Here is a 19,550-nt window from a genome sequence, read left to right on the forward strand (position 1 = left end):
GACGAGCTGTATCACTCCACTGTTTAGCTGTTTAGATGGATCAGCGGCGTGTGGAAGAGGTGGTGTGATAGTATAGTAAAATGTGCAATATGCCCCCCACAACAAGGGCAGAATAAAGTTGACCATATACTAAATATGCTGATTGAGTGTCTGAACCTATTTGCCCACAGATATCTTGTCAAGGTTATTTTGGCGGCGAAGGCAAGGGCAATTGCAGCTCTTGTGTGCATTTACTTTTGTTGGTAGGTAGGTCGGTAGATAGGTAACACATCTCCTTCATTCCTCCAATTCAACTTTAATTTCTATCTGACTAACTTTCTTTATCCCTTACTTTGTTCTTTCTAAAACAATGTCAGTAATATAGGGACGAAGCTTTCAAAATTTGTACCAACTTAGCATTAGCTAAATGAAATTTAAAAAAATATTTATAACCATTTATAACTATTGTTACACAATGTTGCATGTTGCAAATCTACTTCCTTTCTCATCCCAATGTGCAGCTAAATACTTATTTGTTGTACCCAAGGCAGACAATGGAAGAGTGATCCTGAACTGAACTGTAGAGATATACAGTAATTGGGTGGCCATGCAGCCACTTTGTTTTGGACTAACTTGTTTTTCCTGAGAAACCAAATGAATGTATTATATGAAAACAGATGACAGAATTCAGGATAGTGATGGCCATCATCATTTTAATTGAAAAGTTACAGAGACCCCAGCCAGTGGTTCATATTTTATGAACTCTCTTGAAATTGGAATCTGCATGATGACTCTTACTCAGCTTTTTCAGCCTAAAAAAGAAAGAGAAAAATCAATTAGCAAATATTTTTTTATATTGCTTTCTTGTATGGCTGTGTTTCAACATGGTTCACCAGTGAGTACTAATGTAAGTTCTGGCATAATAATGTATAAATATTAACTACTGGGTACGCATGTACAGTAGTACCGATACTAGTAGTACTGACTACTAGTACCGATACTAGTAGTTCTTTCTTTATCCACTTCGTGCCTTGGTGGCACATAGGGCCTCCACAGAGCGCTTCCACTTCTCCCGGTCGACAGCAGTTGTTCTTGCCTCGGCCCATGATCTCCACCCCGCCTCTTCTCTTTCTTTCTCCACTGTACGTCTCCAGGTGGTCTTTGGTCTCCCTCTTCTTCTTTTCCCTTCAGGTGCCCAGGTCAATGCAATGTTGCAGTCATTATTTTGGTCCTGCCTTAGTATATGACCAATCATCTTCCATCTTCTCCTCTTTACTTCCTCGCTCAGTGGCCTCATGTCGGCTCTTTCTAATAGTTCTTCTGTACTAATGTGGTCTTGCCATTGGATTTTGAGGATTCTTCTTAGACATTTGTTGTGAAACACATCGATTGCTTTGTTGTCTCCTTTATTAATTTTCCATGTTTCGCATGCATGCAGTACTGACCTCTCATAGGTTGGAATGCCATCAAGATCATTGGCATCACTGTTGATGCCGATGTTTGTTTATTTCATTAATTCCACAAATGTACTTAAAGGTGCCAGTCAAGAATTTCTTGAACATATGATCACATGACTTACCTTTCCATGATCACGGCTCTTGGCTCTCAGCTTGTTAACCTGGGACTCAGCAATGTCAGCGCGCTCCTGAGCCTCTTCCATCTCATGCTGAACCTTTCTCAGTCTGGACAGGTGGGTGTTTGCTTGCTCCTCCTGTGAAAGGTTTAGAGTCACAGTATGTTGCATTGCAATTCAATAAACGATGACAATATACGTCTTGTATATTATTCATTCATGCAACTTTACCATATCTAATAGCACAAAATATTTGACTCACGGCGTCTTCAGCCTGTCTCTTGTAAGCCTTGACTTTAAGCTGCAGCTTGTCCACCAGATCCTGAAGTCTGTGAACATTTTTCTTGTCCTCCTCAGTCTGTACAAATTAAGAATGGTCACCAAGGAAGTATAGATACAGAGGAAAGAAATTATGAATTTACAATAATCTGTAGGTTTCAGACATTACCTGGTAGGTCAGCTCCTTGACTCTCCTCTCATATTTGCGGACTCCTTTCACAGCATCAGCCCCACGTCTCTGTTCAGCATCTACCTCAGTTTCCAGTTCACGGACCTGTAACATGATGGTAAATTATTGGTCAAAGAGCTGAATCCTCAAATTCATATGCAATTATCATTTATACTACTGTATATAGTCCATACCCTGGACTCCAGTTTCTGGAGCTGCTTCTTGCCACCCTTCATGGCGAGGTTCTCGGCCTCATCCAGACGATGCTGCAGGTCCTTGACGGTGACCTCCAGGTTCTTCTTCATCCTCTCCAGATGAGCACTGGTGTCCTGCTCCTTCTTCAGCTCCTCAGCCATCATGGCAGCCTGAAATCATGATTGGTGTAGAAATATCGTTTTTGATCTGGACATAAATGGTGAGGCGACATCATTTCTTTGGTCAAGTTTCCTTTTAAGGAAAACAGAAGACTTGAAGACCTAAACTCACATCAGTGATGGCCTTCTTGGCCTTGTCCTCAGCATTTCTTGCTTCCTGAACAGCATCATCCACCTCACCCTGGACTTGCACAAGGTCAGCCTCCAGTTTCTTCTTGGTGTTCAGAAGACTGGTGTTCTGAATGGTAAAGACAAGTCATGTTTAAGATAATATATGCATAACGTGTTTTCAATAACACTAGTTTCTGTTGAATGAATGGAATCAAACCTGAGAGTGGAGCAGTGCAACACGCTCACTAGCATCAACCAGCTCCTGCTCAGCCACTTTGCGGCCTCTCTCTGTCTGGTCCAGAGCAGCTCTCAGCTCCTCAATCTCTGCCACCATCAGGCCATTTCTGCGCTCAACCATGACAACCTGCTCCTTCATGTCTTCCTGTCCTCTGATAGCTTCATCAAGGTGCAGTTGGGCATCCTGACAATTACAAAGAACAATGAGGAATCTGGGATTTTTGTATGTTTATTTGAATTGAATGATGAAAACACCCTTACCTTGAGCTGTCCCTGGACATTCCTCAATTGTTTCTGGGACTCAGAAGCCTGGCGATTGGCGTGGCTCAGCTGAATCTCCATCTCATTCAGGTCTCCCTCCATCTTCTTCTTGATTCTCAGGGCATCATTTCTGCTCCTGACCTCAGCATCAAGAGTGCTCTGCATGGAGTCCATCACCCTCTGGCTGTTCCTCTTGATCTGCTCCATCTCCTCATCCTTCTCTGCCAGCTTCCTGTCAACCTCACCCTTGATCTGGTTGAGCTCAAGCTGAACACGGAGAATCTTGGCCTCCTCATGCTCCAGAGTGCCCTTTAAAATTCACAGACATACCAGAAGTTACCTTTTATAGAGATATAATCAAAATCAACGAAGGATTATATACAACAGTGTCCAAAACACAGAAACCAATCAAATTACCTCAGCTTCCTCCAGTGCTGTTTGGATTTCAGACTTCTCAGTCTCCAAAGTCTTCTTAGATTTCTCCAGCTCATGGATGCTCTTTCCAGTCTCACCAATCTGTTCAGTCAAGTCTGAGATCTCCTCTATTGAGCAACCAAAACAAGACACAGTTAGCATCACTCAAACTCCCCGTATGCAGAATACACTGTATCAAAGAAATGTGTGTGCATGTTCGTGAAGGTTTTTACCCCACAAGTAAAAGAAAACACCACACAAAGTGAAATAATTATTATGACAGTTCAATTCTTAAATCTAATTAAATTAACATACGCTGCAGGTTCTTGTTCTCTCTCTTCATGGTCTCCAGGTGATCCAAAGCCTCCTCATAAGAGTTCTTCATCTTGAACAGCTCAGTGCTGAGAGAGCGAGCCTCCTTCTGGGCTCCTTCCAGCTCTGCCTGGCCCTCCTCATACTTCTGCTTCCATTCTGCCAGGACCTATACAGTTATATAATTGGTTGGTTACACTCTCATGTACAGTATATGTTCATCTGATAATTGTTTTGATTTCCAATTTTTATTATTTACTAAATGATCAACCTTGTCAAAGTTCCTCTGCTTCTTGTCAAGGTTTGCTGCCAGAGAGTTAGCTCTCTCCACATCAATCATGAGGTCCTCCACCTCACCCTGCAGCCTCTGCTTGGTCTTCTCCAAGGAGGCACACTTAGAGTTCACAGCCTCAATGGATTCCTCAGCATCCTGCAGACGCTGGGCAAGCTTTTTCCTGAAGTGAAGATTTTGTTAATTTGAACTATTGATATGAACATACAATTGAAGGAACATAAATTAAATACTGAATGGGTAATTACATACTTGGCCTCCTCCAGCTCCTCAGTGCGCTGGATAGCATCAGTCTCGTATTTGGTCCTCCATTGGGCCACCTCACTGTTGGCCTTGGACATTCCTCGCTGCAGCTCACCCTTGGCTTCCTGCTCCTCCTCAAACTGCTCTCTGAGCAGATCACAATCATGGCGAGCTGATTGAACACCGTGAGCCAGGGCGTTCTTTGCCTGATAACATGACAAAACACTGGAATTTACTAATGAGGCAGAAAAATATTGTGTCAATAAGTACTTCACCAATTCAAAATGTGTCAGTTAAATTATTTAGATGAATTTAATTTCCTAGTATATTCCAAAAGGCACTTGTTAAATTATTAATGTTAAGCATTTAATGCAGTGACTAGATATTGCTGTACCTTTACTTCCTCCTCAACGTGTCTCTTGAGCTCCTCAATCTGCTGAGTGAAAGCCTGCTTGCCCCTCGTCAGCTGGGAAACGAGAGCTTCTTTCTCCTCAAGCTGGCGAGAAAACTCACCTGAAGAAAAGCATATGAATTACTTTATATAATCTGATAAATAAAACAGACCAGTTTCAAATGAAGGTGACTCACCATTCTCTGTCTGCAGTCTTGCCCTCTGTGCATTCATGTCATTCAGCTGGCGAACATTCTCATCATTTTTGGCTTTGAGTTCACTCAGTTGGTCCTCAAGAGTTCTGCACATTTTCTCCAAGTTGCCCTACAGCAACAGAACACTGATGTTGTCCACTTCTCCCACAAATATAGAACATACTATAAAGCAAATCTCTCACCTGTAAACAAACCACTCACCTTTGATTTGGCAACAGCCTCCATGTTGCTGGAGAGGTCATCAATCTCCATCTTGTACTCGCTCTTCTCCTTCTCCAGCTTCTGCTTGACACGCTGCAGGTTGTCAATCTGCTCTCCCAGCTCAGCAACACTGTCAGCCTGCTTTTTGCGAAGAGCTGCTGCAGTAGCCTCATGCTGCAGGGTTGACTCTTCAAGGTCACGACGCAGCTTCTGGAACTCAGCCTCGCGCTTCTTGTTCATCTCAATCTGAGCAGCTGTTGCTCCACCAGCTTCCTCAAGCCTCTCACTGATCTCCTCCAGCTCCCTGGAGAGGTCAGCCCTCTGCTTCTCAACCTTAGCCCGAGCAGACCTCTCAGCCTCAATCTCCTCCTCCAGCTCTTCAATGCGAGCCTACATTTTGATGGTAGTAACATCGAGAAGGCTCATTCACGATTGACTTTTGATTTTTCCTTTTTCGTTCCACTTGGTTAACAATTTGTGTAATGTTAATGTTACCTGGAGTTCCTTGATCTTCTTCTGAAGCTGAGCACCCAGGGACTGCTCATCTTCAATCTTGCTGAGTAGCTGACTTATTTCAAAGTCTTTCCTTGATGGGGAGACCAAGAAAGTTGTCACTATCATAGTTTTTACTGTTGCAATTTGTGTAATTTATGCAATGAATGCTAATACAGAGAAAAGCCTACTTCTTGATTTTCTCATCAGACTGCTGCTTGTCATTCTCCAGATCCATGATGGATTCCTGAGCCAGTTTCAGATCTCCCTCAAGCTTCCTCTTGGCTCTCTCAAGGTCCATGCGGAGCTTCTTCTCTTGCTCCAGTGATCCCTCAAGCTGTGAAATAATGGTTTTTAATCAATTGTTGATTTAAGATCTTTTAGGTTTAGAATATCAAAATGAACAATCCTTCATGTCGTTAGAAGGCAGAACCACAAAGTTAATGCCATTGTTTTCTTACATCATCCACTTGCTGTTCCAGCTTTGTTTTGGCCTTGGTCAGAGTGTTGACTTTGTCTTCCTCTGCCTGGAGATCATCCAGTGTTTGCTGGTGAGCCTCTTGGAGTGCTTTCTTCTCCTTGGTCAACTTGGCAACAGCCTCATCTTGAGATGCCATCTCCTCCGTGAGGTTTTTTACCTGAAAATAGTGTGAACGATTAAACATGTAATAAATTAAAAGGCATAGGGCATTGTCATCAAATCCATTTTAGGTATGTATGGGATACTCAAAACAAAGTGAACCTTGTTCTCCGTGGCATGTTTCTCCTTCTCCACTTTAGCCAAGGTGAGCTCCAAGTCATCAATGTCCTTCTTTAGCTCAGAGCATTCATCCTCCAGCTTCCTCTTCTTGGCAGTCAGCTCAGCATTGATTTCCTCTTCATCCTCCAGTCTCTCACTGGTCTCTTTGAGTTTAGCCTCAAGCTGGATTTTGCTCTTAATGAGGCCTTCACACCTTTCTTCAGCATCCCCCAAGTTCTCACTTTCCTATGATATATTTTGGACATAAAATATGATAATTTACTTGTTCAATGTATATCTCCAGAATGTAAGGACTATTTTATCTACTGTCCGTATCTCTATAGATCTATATCTATGTATATTTGTGGCATTTCACTTACAGAAGCCACTTGCAATTGCAGATCATTCTTCTCCTGCAGCAGGGAAACCATCTTCTCCTCCAGTTCCTTCTTCTTGGCCAGGGCAGTAGCCAGGTCTGCCTTCATCTTTTCATAGTTGTCCTTCATATTCATCAACTCCTTCTCAGTCTCAGCACTCTTCAAAAGAGGCTTGATCTTGAAGTACAGGTTCATCCATGGCCAATTTTTCACATTCATGAATGAACGAATATTGTACTGGACTGTGAAGATGGATTCCCTGGAAAAAAATATTTACAGATAATGCGTGATTGCGGCTGCAGTGGGATCTCAATGAATTGCTGAGGATGACACCTTTAAGAAACAAGCCACATAACTGAACAGTACAAGCTTCAGTATTGCCTACCTCCTCTCCATCATTTTAACAAACTCTTTCCTCATGAGGTACCCTCTGGCAAGAGCCTGGGTCATGGTCACCAGCTCAGCCAGTTTCTCATCTCTCATCTCCTCCAGGGTACCCAGCAGACCAGCTTTGAAGAACACCTATCATGCCAAATAAAGGAAATCCGTGATAAACATACAGGGATACAAGAGAATAGCTCCGTAAGCATAACTGTGGATATTTTCTGAATGTACCTTTGTGTGTCCAAACTTGTACTGTGTGTGGTCCACATCAATTGAGCCAAGCAGCTTCTCTGAAGCTTTCTTGTTATCAATGAACTGTCCCTCAGGGATGACACTGGCATTCAATACTTTGTATCTACAATGCAAAATTGTGTTGTTATTCATATTTACCATGCATTTTGGCTTGGTTTTTTCTAAATTATACTTGACTTTTTCAAATTACTTATACCAAAAAGTCACCTCTGCTTAAAGTCACCGTAGAGGATTCTGCTGGGGAAGCCCTTTCTGCAGATTCTGATGCCTTCCAGCACACCATTACACCTCAGCTGGTGGATGACCAAGTGGTTCTCCATAAGACCTGGAAGTTTCAAATTCATAGTATTTTAAATCCCTTTGTGACACTTTGTCACATAAAATTCACAAAGCAGGCCTTTGGCCAGGTCTTTTTACCTGGGGTCTTTGTTTCATTGGGAATCAGGCAACGCACAAAGTGAGGGTGAGTGCTCCTCAAGTTGGTCATCAGCTTGCCCAAGTTCTCCTGTGGATGACCATTTTGAGAAAGTATATCAAATATGATATCAATATGAGGTTTTGGATTGAGATCCAAAAACAAGAAAGAGTACATACTCTGAAAAGAGCAGACACAGTCTGGAAGGAACCACCCTTCTTCTTCTTCTTGCCGCCACCAGCCGCCTCTGTGTTTCAAAACATTGCATTTTAATATAGACATTGAACAAATGTTATGTATATCTTAAGTTGTGTTCTTATCTTTGATAAATTAAAAAAAAAAAAAAAAAACACTCTCGAGGAAGCATGCGGGAATTGTGGCTTCAACAAGTTATCTTCGTCCAGCCATGTATTTGTTCTGCTCATGCACTAAACCAGCTGATTCCAGCACAGCTCTTCAGCCAAGAAGATGAGCTATTATGGCGCTTTTCCACTGGCACAGCGCGGCACGGCCCGCTTTTTTTGCTTTTCCACTAAATTTTTAGTACCTCCTCGGCCCTGGTTCCAAGCGAGCCGAAGCGATACTACGTCAGGCGACTGCCTTCCACTGATTGGACAGAGCGTCATCACTGGAAGAGTGCGAGTGCTACGTCCGACATGAGAATCAAACCCGGAAATTTCAAAAACACAGTGGTAACAGCGGCCGCTGATCTGTACCGAAACTATTGTTATTCCTTCACCCAAGTTAAATGTTGCTGTGTGAAACAATTCCCACCTCTGCAGGGAACTATGTCCTTTAGAAATGAATGCTGTTAAGAGTACAACATTATGTTGAAATTTTAAGTAAACAGGGCGATTCTCATTCTAAAATTAATTGTTCTAACCATGCAGTAGTTTGAATGAATGATGCACACGTCTATACAGAATAGTGAAATTTCGGACTCATTTTTTACCGTCAGCTCCTGCATGAGCTGCATACAGCAAGGCCAGCAGTTTGTTGGAAGACTTCTGGTAGAGCTGGACAACTGAGTCGTTCAGGGGGTCCTTGTTCTTGTCCAGCCAGCCAGTGATATTGTAGTCCACTGTGCCAGCATAGTGCACCAGGGAGAAGTGAGCCTCAGCCTTGCCCTTTGCAGGCTTTGGCTTCTCAAAGGCTTTGGTCTTGCCAAGATGCTGATCATGCAGCTTGTTCTTGAAAGTTGTATCAGAGGCCTTGGGGAACATGCACTCCTCTTCAAGGATGGAGAAGATGCCCATTGGCTGAGAAGAATTGACATTTCTTGTTGAAATTAATCTGTGGTAGCAACCATTAGCTCGTGAAAAAAGCAGTATAGGTGGCCACTTACCTTCTCAATCAGCTCAATGCAGGCAGCCAAGTCCATACCAAAGTCAATGAACTCCCAATCAATGCCCTCCTTCTTGTACTCCTCTTGCTCCAGGACAAACATGTGGTGGTTGAAAAACTGTTGCAGTTTCTCATTGGTGAAGTTGATGCAGAGCTGTTCCAAGCTGTTATACTGTAATTACAGCAAGGTACTTAATTCCACTGTAAAATTGTGTAAGACTTTCAGATTGCTCACTTCCTTTCAAACTTACATCAAAGATCTCAAATCCGGCAATATCCAACACTCCAATGAAGTATGATCTGGCCTGCTTTGTGTCCAGCATCTCATTGATACGGACAACCATCCACAAGAACATTTTCTCATAGATAGACTTGCACAGAGCCATAACGGAATTGTTGACCTAGAAGTAGAGAATCTAGCATTAAAATGATCATTGAACCATGCTGCAACATACACAATTTTAATAATAATTGTCATCAAGTCACAAACAATTTCTTATTTCATTACCTGTGGAACAGTCTGACCTTTGGTCACCATCTCATTTCCAACCTTGACTCTTGGGTAGCACAGAGCTTTCAGCATATCAGCTGAGTTCAGGCCCAGGAGGTAGGCGATTTTATCAGCAACTGATGGAAAGAAAGACAAAGAGTGTTAAGTACACAGGAATTCCACATTAGAAAACTTACATGAGACTGACATCATTTTGATAATTACCCTCAGTGCCATCAGGTTCTGCCTGCTCCTCGCGCTGTTTCTGCTTGAATTTCATGTTTCCATGATGCATCACAGCACCGGTGAGCTTGTAGATGCCCAGTTTCTCCTCAGCATTGAAGCCCAAGATGTCAATGGCAGTCTGCAGTGGAAAATAAAGGAAAGTTGTCAGTATTTGCAGTATTCCCTCAGCCCATTGACTTTTAACAAATCTGATGTCTTACATCTGTTGCAATGAATTCCTCCACATCATCAATGCTTTTCACAGTGATTTCACCTTGACTGACCATGTGGTAGTCATAGGGATTGGTGGTGATCAGGAGAGCCTCTGGAAGAGTGAACATGAATTCATAAAGTTCTATTTTGACACAGTCTGCAGTGTTTTTTTTATTTTAGGCTCAAGATGTCCCAGTTACCCAGGAGCTCGGGCTTGTGGCCAGTCATCAGCTGATAGAAGATATGGTAGCTCCTCTCAGCAGACAACTGGAAGGTGACACGAGACTTCTCCAACAAATCTATGTTCAAGAAATTAATAATGGACAACACAATGTTTGATGAATTACATCATTCAACAAATATCTTTAGAATCTTCCAAATTTTTATCTAATTATATTAATGCAAAATGTGGAGGAAAAAAAAGTCTCACATGTTTCAATATCAGCTGAGGCCAGTTTGCCGCTGTTTCCGAAGTGAATTCTGATGAATTTACCCTAAATATATTAGATTTTGATTAGCATCATTCTCTATATGCAACTAAAAAGTAATGTTGTTAATTCATTTATTGCATCTTGACTCACAAAACGAGAGGAGTTGTCATTCCTAATGGTCTTGGCATTACCATAAGCCTCCAGCAGGGGGTTAGCTGCAATGATTTGATCTTCCAGAGAGCCCTACAAAAAGATAATAGAACAAAAAGATAATAGAACAAAGCTTGCATATTGTTTATTGGATATTAACAGACAAATTTCTGACCATTTCTTCAGCAAACTATTTTACCTGCATCTTGCCGGGTACTGGGTCCTTCTTGCCTCCAGTCACTGCAATTGTTGCAAAGTACTGGATGACACGCTTGGTGTTGACAGTCTTTCCTGCACCGGATTCTCCACTGGGGAAGTGGGGAGTGATATCTTAATTTCTTATGACTTTTTTCCCTCCTTTTTTTTTTGTCTCGAATAGGGGTGTAACGGTACACAAAAGTCACGGTTCGGTACATACCTCGGTTCAGGGGTCACGGTTCGGTACGGTTTCGGTGCAACAGACACTATTGAATGTATAACTAAAATCTGTCTTGTGTTATAAAAGTAAAAAAAAAAAAAAAGAATATAAAATTAAACAGGTGCATTAGGAGTGTTATAATGCCATTCATTAATTCCAGAGGGAAAAAAACTTGCACTTGACAACTGACAACTATTACAAACAAAACAAAACAAGAAACTAACATCAATGTTGGTTTACACAGTTAATTTAGACTAGATGCCAGTTGCTTTGGTGATGTTTCTGGTCCTGTCTGTGTTCATCTCAAGAGGCTTAGAAGCAGCAGGATAAGTTGTTACACACAAGTTGTCTTTTTCCTTGCACCAGTGATTGACATGTGGGAGGGAGGGAAGGAGGGGAGGCGGGTGAACATGCGCTACGTGTTTGATGCGTTTCTAGCGACGCAGCACGCATCCGTGAAACACTTTGTCCGGTGGACCAGTCGCGACACAGTCTATGGTCGCGAGCTGTCGCCACCGCCGTCGCCGTTGTGTTTCATTGAGAAGCCACACGGTGACATAAATGAGGCAGCAGCTTCTCTAACTTCTCTCTTATCACTTCTCTTCTTCGTCTGTTATGACAGTTGCAGCTTCGAGGCTCATTACCGCCACCTAGATTGGAGTGAGGACTCGACTTTTTTAGTTTTTATATATATATATTCATTCAGACGTATTCGTCGTGTGACTGTGTGCACCGAACCGTGACCCCCGTACCGTGACGGCACGGGACGAATACATATACCGTTACACCCCTAGTCTCGAACATAATGTCATTGTGTGATTTTTCTTTTTACTCACGTGATAAGGATAGACTGGTTCTCACGATCTGAAATGAAGAAAATGTATTGGATAATATTTATACATTTATACTACTGTATCATATACCATGTTGTAATGTAGACATGTCATATCTGCATCATTTCTCTGAGTGTGTCTTGTGTCCTCCTTAAATAAAACATCAATAAAACATAAGACTGGTTCTCATGATCTGAAATTAAAACAAACCTCGTGAGTTCCTCTTGAGTTAAATTTGATCTTCAATCCATACACATTTAAACACTCTAAACTTTGGGCTTACCAGTGAGCATGAACTGATAGGCATTATCAGAGATAGAGAAGATGTGGGGTGGTGCCTCAATCCTCTTCTTGCCTCTGTATGCATTCACAACAATAGTGTCATACACAGGAAGCCATTTGTATGGATTCACGACAACGCAGAACAACCCAGAGTAGGTCTGTCAAAATGAATCCAAATAGAGCGTATTAGGTACACACGCACAGACAGAAATACGCACACACACACACACACACACACTCACAGATGTAAGTAATAAGTAAGTAGGTATATAAGTAAGTTTACTTATTTTGGCTTGCAACTTTCATAAAGTCACATAGTGCTTGATGTGAATTTTAAAAAGTACAAAACTTCCACCAGGGAAAGAGGACAATAACAAGCAATAGAATGAAATGTAGCAGATATTAAGACAAGCTAATGAAAACCCTGTCAGTAAGAAAATGTTTTTAGCTGCTTGATGAAAATGTCCCATGAGATTAGGGATCACAGCAAAAAGGAGACAGCATTGAAAAATTTGGTTGAAATAGTATCTTGAAAAGTGTAGTATCATGCAAACTTACATAGAGCATCCATGATGCATAACGGTCTTTGAGGTTATACAAAACACAGGGCTCATTGAGGTGGGTCATCATGGCCATGTCCTCAATCTTGTCAAATTTTGGAGGATTCATGGGATCGATTTCATCCTCTTTTACGGTGACAGTCTGAAATTGGAATACAGAATAATATCTTAAATGTTCATGATATGGATGCAATTTGTTATTGACTGTCAGAGGGAATTTAAAATACGAAGAGGTGAAAAAGATCCTACAGCTTTACTAAGCTATTGCAAATTAATGAGAACAAGGACTCGGATGGAAGTAGGTAGGTATGCTTCAGAAAATAAAGTCACTCACCTTTCCCCCAGCTGTTTCAACTGTGGCTTTGCCACCCTCCTTTTTGACTAGTTTCCCCTTGACATACATCTCATCAGCATCAATCACAAAGTAAGCTGTTTTGGCATCAAAAGGAGTGTTTTGTGCCTCAATCCTCTCCCTCTCTGGCTTCCGGAGGTAGATGGCCGCTGGGCCATACTGCTCCATCTCCGCGTCTGTACTCATGGTTGCGTTTTAGGTGAGCCTGGAAGGGTGAAAGCACAAGAGACCACAATATTTATGATTGATTTTGGTAGCATTTGTCCATTATGGAGGTTGTTCTGCACACATGACTTACCTCGCTCTTCAAGTGGCACAGGTGTTGTTGCACAAGAATGCTTTTAAAGATAGATTGAGAAGGTCATTGAACAATACACAAAATTAAGTCACTAGTTAAAGGAGACATATTATGCCCTTTCCCCACAAATTAAAATATTTCCCAGGTGTCTTAAAGACATGTCTGTGACATGCTGTGGTCCAAATCCCCCAAGAATCAAACATCACGGCTCTCTTTTCATCCGCTCAAAACAGCACTCTTCAGAACGGCTGGATTCAGAGCCTGTCCCTTTAAATACAAACCAGCCACTGCTCGCCCTGCCCCTTCTACTGGTACCAGGTTATGCAAATTCAAAAACTAGTTAGGCATCACTGGAAAACATCTGAGGGAACAGCTCATAAAACCACATGGATTTCAATCTAGGGAGCCTGCAAATTACAGATTTTTTTGGGGTCAATTCTCGCATTTTGGGGGCCAGAAGACAAACACCCAATATAAAGAGCCTTCAAAAAGTGATATTTACATAATATGTCCCCTTTAAATATCAATACAGTTATGGAAGATTGGACAGTCCAATAAACCTTTGCAGTTAACTCACTTATACAAGATAAAGAAAAATAGATAAGGCAAGAAGTGTGTTTTCATGGTGTTTTATAATCATTCAAAGAACATAATACTATATTGAGAATAAAGATTTTCTACTATTATCTCATCCAGTACCAAAAAGTTTTTGTTTTTTCACTGTTTAAGCTAGAGGGCGCCCTTCCCCACCCTGTGACAATTTTGGTGTTCCTATGATGAAAGTAAGCCATGTGATCACGCATCACGTGCATGGATCCGGCAGCCGCGGGAGCAGCCGCATTTTTTCTTTGATCCACCATCCCACAATAAAAAAAAAAGATTAGCCTATTTAGGTCATTTGAGAGAGAGACAGTCAGACAGACACAGAGACAGAGAGAATCATCGGTCATGCCGTCGAAAATAAATAAATAAAAGATTCAAAAGAAAGTTCTGTTTGAAAATGTCTCCTTCACTCTCAGATGTATCCTCCCAGAATGCTGAATTTGGAGAAAACATGCTGTATTCAAATGAGAATAACTAAAAAGTGGAACATGCTATGAGCTCACTTTCTTCCCCGGTGAAAGTAGAGAGCATCCCCTTTCATTTGAGATATTATTTGTTATTTTGGTCATAGCACAACATATTCTGTGGCTGTTTTAAAAGTTGTACAAATCCTCAAAAGTGCTTGCACTGGCTGTACACTGAGGGAAAAAACTGGCAGTGAATGAGTTAATAGTAATTGCAACATATATTTACTTCTCATCTTTGTGAATAACATATTTGATTATTTTTCATTAATTCAGTATTACTTGGCATTAAAAACTTATCAGATCATTGTGAGTCATGTGACATTTATGAAATAATAAGTAAAAAGAGATTATGCAAGAGTAAGCACTAACCTGTGTGGGATGTCTTTCAGTTATCAGAGGAGTCTGAGGCTCCTACTTATATAGAGGCTGGAACTGCCTGGTCAGCAGCAGCCTGCCTCATTTGGTCAAGCATTCCCTGTCATCTCAAGACACATCCTTTGACATTTCAGTCTTTTTCTGTGTTTAAGATGTGAGATTGCTTAACTTTTAAAGTAGCATTAAAACAAGAAAAAGAAAAAAATGTTTACTCAATGCAGCAGGCTGGGTCAGAAATTTTAGTGCAATTTTTCTAAGTCTAAAAATGAATATGTGGAAACAGCTTCAAATTAATTGTGCATGAGGCACTTGTTGCTCTGGTAAGATACATTTAAATGTCACTGGTATTGAATTTCAGAGTGTCAGCTTGTTCACATTTCATAAGTTTTAAATAAGGTTAAACTAAGTACCATGGATATATTTTTTGGATCATTTTCAGTAAGATAACACTTAGCATTGTTATATAAAACCCTTACATGTGATACATTCCAGAGTGCATACTATGTATTACGATCATATAGTGAGTTTTATAGAGAAGCATCGCATTTAACTTTCTTTTTGCTCACAAAGAAAGAGGGATACTAAAGTATGTCCCAAAATAATCTCCATGCAATATATGGCCAACACTCATTTTCTGTCAATAAATAATTAAATCATGTAAATTTAGATTCTGGCTAATTTGGGATTTATTTCAATATTTCATAGTGCAATGCTGTCTCTCCTTACTCTTGCAATTTAGCATGCTCATAGCCATGGTTGGAACTTAATTTTGAAGAAGCCTCCAAGTGCTGCTGGTATACAGTTGCAGACCATTAGCTCATATCATATTCCTCTAATAAAAGTGAATGAAAGGCCCTTTCAATAAAGTTCAAGTGGCATCACACCTTGCCTTAAAAGGACAAGAATGTTTTCCAACCAGGCTGAGATAAGGTCTATATTAAGTCCTTCTTGGATATCAAAGCTCTTTATCCTCATGCCACATTTGATTTTGAGGTTGTTGTTGTTGTTGTGGAAGCTCAGTGCCGTTGAAAAACTATGCGACTCTGGTTTTCACATTGCTGACACTGGCTCTAAAAAAAATTAGCTGACAACTGTTTAAATGGCTTCTGGGAATATTGACACCATAGCCTGAATAGAACTTTAACTGTTAACAATTATAAAAACGACAACAGCTAAAACAATAATCATAATGGTAATTTCACCCTATAGTTTATGAACATTGTGGATAATTATTTAAGAAAAAGTATTAAAATAATTAAAATAAATGTTTTTGCAGTCTTTTGTGTGTTCAAAGGGTAATTAAGAAAAGAATGGTCAAAATTGTTTTGTATTAGTTATTCCACATTCATGTGAAGAAATATAGCTATATGTGTTCTGTATATAAAATCTGGTGGCAATTTGAAATATAACTATAAAATATAACTTCAAAGGGCCACAGGGGGCTACTGCCGGAGTGTGTACATTATGATGAGATTCTTCAGAGATTACTATTAACATTATGATATTATATACAAGGAGCATACTTACAACAGACATTCCCTTTTCAAGTATTTATTTATACAACAACCTATGCCCTTTCAACCTCAAATGTGTGGGAGACAAAGTCACAAAAAAATGGGTGCAGGCTCATGTGACAGAGAAGAGTTAAACAGGAGGGCAGTGATAATCTTCCATGTTGTCTGCAAATACACAAACACAAAAAAACCCACATCTGTAAGACAACAACATGAATCAAGTTAAGTTAAACTCATCAAGATACAGTACAGTCTTCGGTACTGTACTCATTGGTAAATGTCTCTTACTTGTCTTCTGCTGACTTGCTGTCTTGATATAGGTCATCCTCCCTAAAATATTTTAAGACATTCTTCCATAACAGTTATCAAACACACACACACACACCTACATTGACCATCAGGCACGTTGTGCACACATAGGGCCCAAGGGGTACTTGAGCCCCTGCCCTTTTTGCCTCGTGTTAAAAAGTGCCCTTTTTATGTGTTATTTTATGTGTTTTTGTGTTGTTGTTTTTTTCAATAAATAAATAAATTCCTGTTGTGCATGGGGATGTAAACAATGGCGGTGTAAAAATGCCACAGTTATCTACCCTGCACATTTCCTTGTTATATGCACGGTATGTGTGTGTGTGTGTGTGTGTGTGTGTGTGTTGAGCCCAACGCTGCCTCCCTGTCCGCTGCTGCTCCGCTCTGTCTGTCACCGAAGGGGGGTGGGGGGGCAGTGGAGCAACTTAAACCTCTGTGAGTTATAAATCTATCAACATAACTTCCTTGTGGGGGCTGACTTATTCAACGGGCTTAAATACGAGTCATATTTCAGAAAAGTGCCCATTTGTGTTTGTATAGCTCACTGCTTGTTAAGAGTCACGACTCCCTCCTCTGTCTAACATGACCTGAATAGTGCAACAGGAGGAATCACTCACTCAGTCTTGATTTCACTGACTATTTGAATTTGTTTCCAGATATTGAGTTAATTGTGACTTTGCTGTTGATATTCAACCCACCAGCAGGTTCACATTTTGGAGGCATCTAGGAGAGACAGATTCGTTCTGTGAGAAGAATTCTCAATCAGACACTGAAACAGCAAACTCTCGACGACGAATGTCTCCACACGGTGTTATGTGAAGTTGAATCGATTGTCAATGGCAGACCTATAACAAGAGTGTCATCGGATCCACATGACATTGAGGCTCTCACACCTAATCACTTGCTTCTTTTGAAAAAACAACCAGTGCCACCTCCTGGAGTGTTTCAGAAAGAAGACTTGTATGCGAGGAAGAGGTGGAAACAGGTGCAGTCCCGGTCTGACATCTTTTGGAGACGTTGGACTAGGGAGTACCTGCCGCTTCTGCAGGAGAGGCAGAAGTGGACAGAAATCAGAAGAAATCTAAAAAGAGGAGATGTTGTTCTTATAGTGGACGACAGTGCACCAAGAGGCTCATGGTAAATGGGAAGGGTTGAGAAGACAGTTCCTGATGCAAAAGGTCTTGTAAGACGTGCCTATGTAAAAACTAAAACAAGTGTTTTGGAAAGACCAGTAGATAAGTTATGTTTATTGCTTGAGATGGAAGAATAATTTCATGTTGTGTGTGTGACACACCTGTGTTTGAAGCATGTGATTTATGCTTTACGCTAAACTTGAATGATTGTTGAGTTACAGTAAGATAATGTAATGTAATAAGTTGAGATATGTACTTGAGTAGGGCTGGGTATCGGTACTCGATACTTAATTACTGACATGTAAAAAGGAATTTCCACACCAGGGTTATTATAGCGCTACAAAACAGATCGAGTGATCAATAAATCAATGGTCCATGTTTCTGGTAGAGGTGGTGACTTTGATTGACAGGTGACACTTGTTTGGGATTAGAGAAATACAGTCTATGGTTTTACACAATTTAGAAGCCTAATTTAATATATTTGGCGATTTTTTTAATCATTAAAATTTGGCAGGGTCAGGGTGGTTAGCAACACACTTTTCTGTCGTATGTCAAACTTAGAACACATATTTATTCTTACTTTACACGGACTTTAAGCCAACAGGTTAATACCACTCACAGAGACACAGACTGGTAAAAACTGGGTTACAGATTGACATCCTTTCCTTTGTCTTTCATCTCTCTCTTTTCTCTCTTTACTTTTTTGAAAACCAGATTTTGGTTTATTAAGTGACAGTGGCCCTCATTTATCAAACTTGCGCAGGATCTGGTGTAGATTCTGGTGTAAATATCAGTGTACGCCAAGTGTCACGTGTGATTTACTAAAAGTGTGTACGCTGCTGATTTCGGCGTAGAACCGGCGTGGTGGTGATAAATCCGGCGGCTGAAAACGAGCGTAATTTAAATGTCACGCCCAGATATATTCCTGCTTTAGAGGCGTCGCCCTGCCCCTTTTACGACATGGAGACATGGAAGACGGCCAAGAAGAGGGACTTTACTGACGTTACCGCGTTGAACAGGGAGAGGGCGGCAACATTAAATATCTGGACATTGATAGATTGATAGATTTTGTGATTGATAAGCGTCATCCCGGTGGATGGAGGCTGCAGACACACGTGTCACCGACCACGTCAGGAAACCCAGCGATCTGTTTGTTTTTTCATTTTCTTTTCTCTGACCTACTGTCCCACACCTGGAACTCACAGTGGCCAGACACCCTTGTTTCCAGTAACAATGGGCTCTATGCACAGCTCCACTACTTTCTACATTTAAAGCAGCTCTATTTTTACATTATTGGACAAACTGATTAATCCAGGTTTGTCAATGGTCAGACTAATCAATTTGTCCGATAATGTAAGACAGAAAATAAAGGAGCTGCCTTAAGTTCAGGAAGTAGAGCTGTGCATAGAGCCAATTTGTGGAATTTTTGTAATAAAATCTTTGAAGGCCGTTCTCTCAAAATGAGTTTTTTCTTATACTCTGGGCATGAAATCTCCAATTCAGCAGCACTTACAGACACCAAACCTTCCAGTTCTATTCCTGTCTATATTCCGAAGGTTTTTACAGAGGGGTTTGTTGATATATCATTCACAGCCTCATTTATACAACAATTTATACCTAAAAACAGGGCGAAATTTGTTTTTTTTTAGGGCTGGTGACAGTATTATCTCATTTACAGAGTGATAAAAAGAGATATCCAAAATCCCCTCTGTAAAAACTTTTGACTTTAATATGTCAACAAAACAAGAATTTTGAAAGTGGCTTTATCCAATCTTCAGATTTTGGGTCTGGAAATGTACACAAATTCACGCATATTTAATTAGATAATGTCTCATTTCCATATTTA

General features: G+C 40.7%; 3 protein-coding genes across 4 annotated transcripts in view; 2 read left to right on the forward strand and 1 right to left on the reverse strand.

Annotated features, from left to right (window-relative positions):
- The window catches only part of LOC146992588 (B-cell receptor CD22-like), a 199,764-nt gene that overhangs the window by 145,902 nt on the left and 34,312 nt on the right, over positions 1–19,550 (forward strand). The gene's annotated exons all lie outside the window — the stretch shown is intronic.
- LOC146992597 (B-cell receptor CD22-like) overlaps positions 1–19,550 on the forward strand; it is a 40,606-nt gene that overhangs the window by 20,451 nt on the left and 605 nt on the right. The gene's annotated exons all lie outside the window — the stretch shown is intronic.
- LOC146992599 (myosin heavy chain, fast skeletal muscle-like) lies at positions 684–13,346 on the reverse strand. 2 transcript variants are annotated; one of them, XM_085787798.1, is made up of 40 exons: positions 13,307–13,346; positions 12,991–13,213; positions 12,655–12,798; positions 12,098–12,254; positions 11,818–11,845; positions 10,763–10,871; positions 10,564–10,656; positions 10,413–10,476; positions 10,183–10,281; positions 9,991–10,094; positions 9,770–9,908; positions 9,563–9,681; positions 9,306–9,455; positions 9,056–9,226; positions 8,663–8,969; positions 7,890–7,957; positions 7,713–7,800; positions 7,503–7,620; positions 7,275–7,398; positions 7,045–7,181; positions 6,663–6,918; positions 6,286–6,528; positions 6,005–6,181; positions 5,735–5,880; positions 5,547–5,637; positions 5,052–5,441; positions 4,833–4,959; positions 4,639–4,757; positions 4,254–4,450; positions 3,981–4,164; positions 3,713–3,878; positions 3,401–3,525; positions 2,984–3,292; positions 2,703–2,906; positions 2,487–2,612; positions 2,195–2,365; positions 2,001–2,105; positions 1,815–1,910; positions 1,559–1,690; positions 684–791 (listed from the first exon to the last, which is right to left on the reverse strand). In XM_085787798.1, the coding sequence occupies exons 2-40, from the start codon at positions 13,192–13,194 to the stop codon at positions 774–776; spliced, it is 5,805 nt and encodes a 1,934-aa protein (XP_085643924.1). In that variant the 5' UTR covers positions 13,195–13,213; positions 13,307–13,346; the 3' UTR covers positions 684–773. The 2 variants fall into 2 exon arrangements, with proteins under 2 accessions (XP_085643924.1, XP_085643934.1); XM_085787808.1 differs by lacking the exons at positions 11,818–11,845; positions 13,307–13,346 and having other exon boundaries at positions 12,070–12,254; positions 12,991–13,195.

The sequence above is a fragment of the Trachurus japonicus genome, chromosome 1 (assembly GCF_045865225.1).
Source record: "Trachurus japonicus isolate A0001 chromosome 1, Traja_1.0".
NCBI lineage: Eukaryota > Metazoa > Chordata > Actinopteri > Carangiformes > Carangidae > Trachurus > Trachurus japonicus.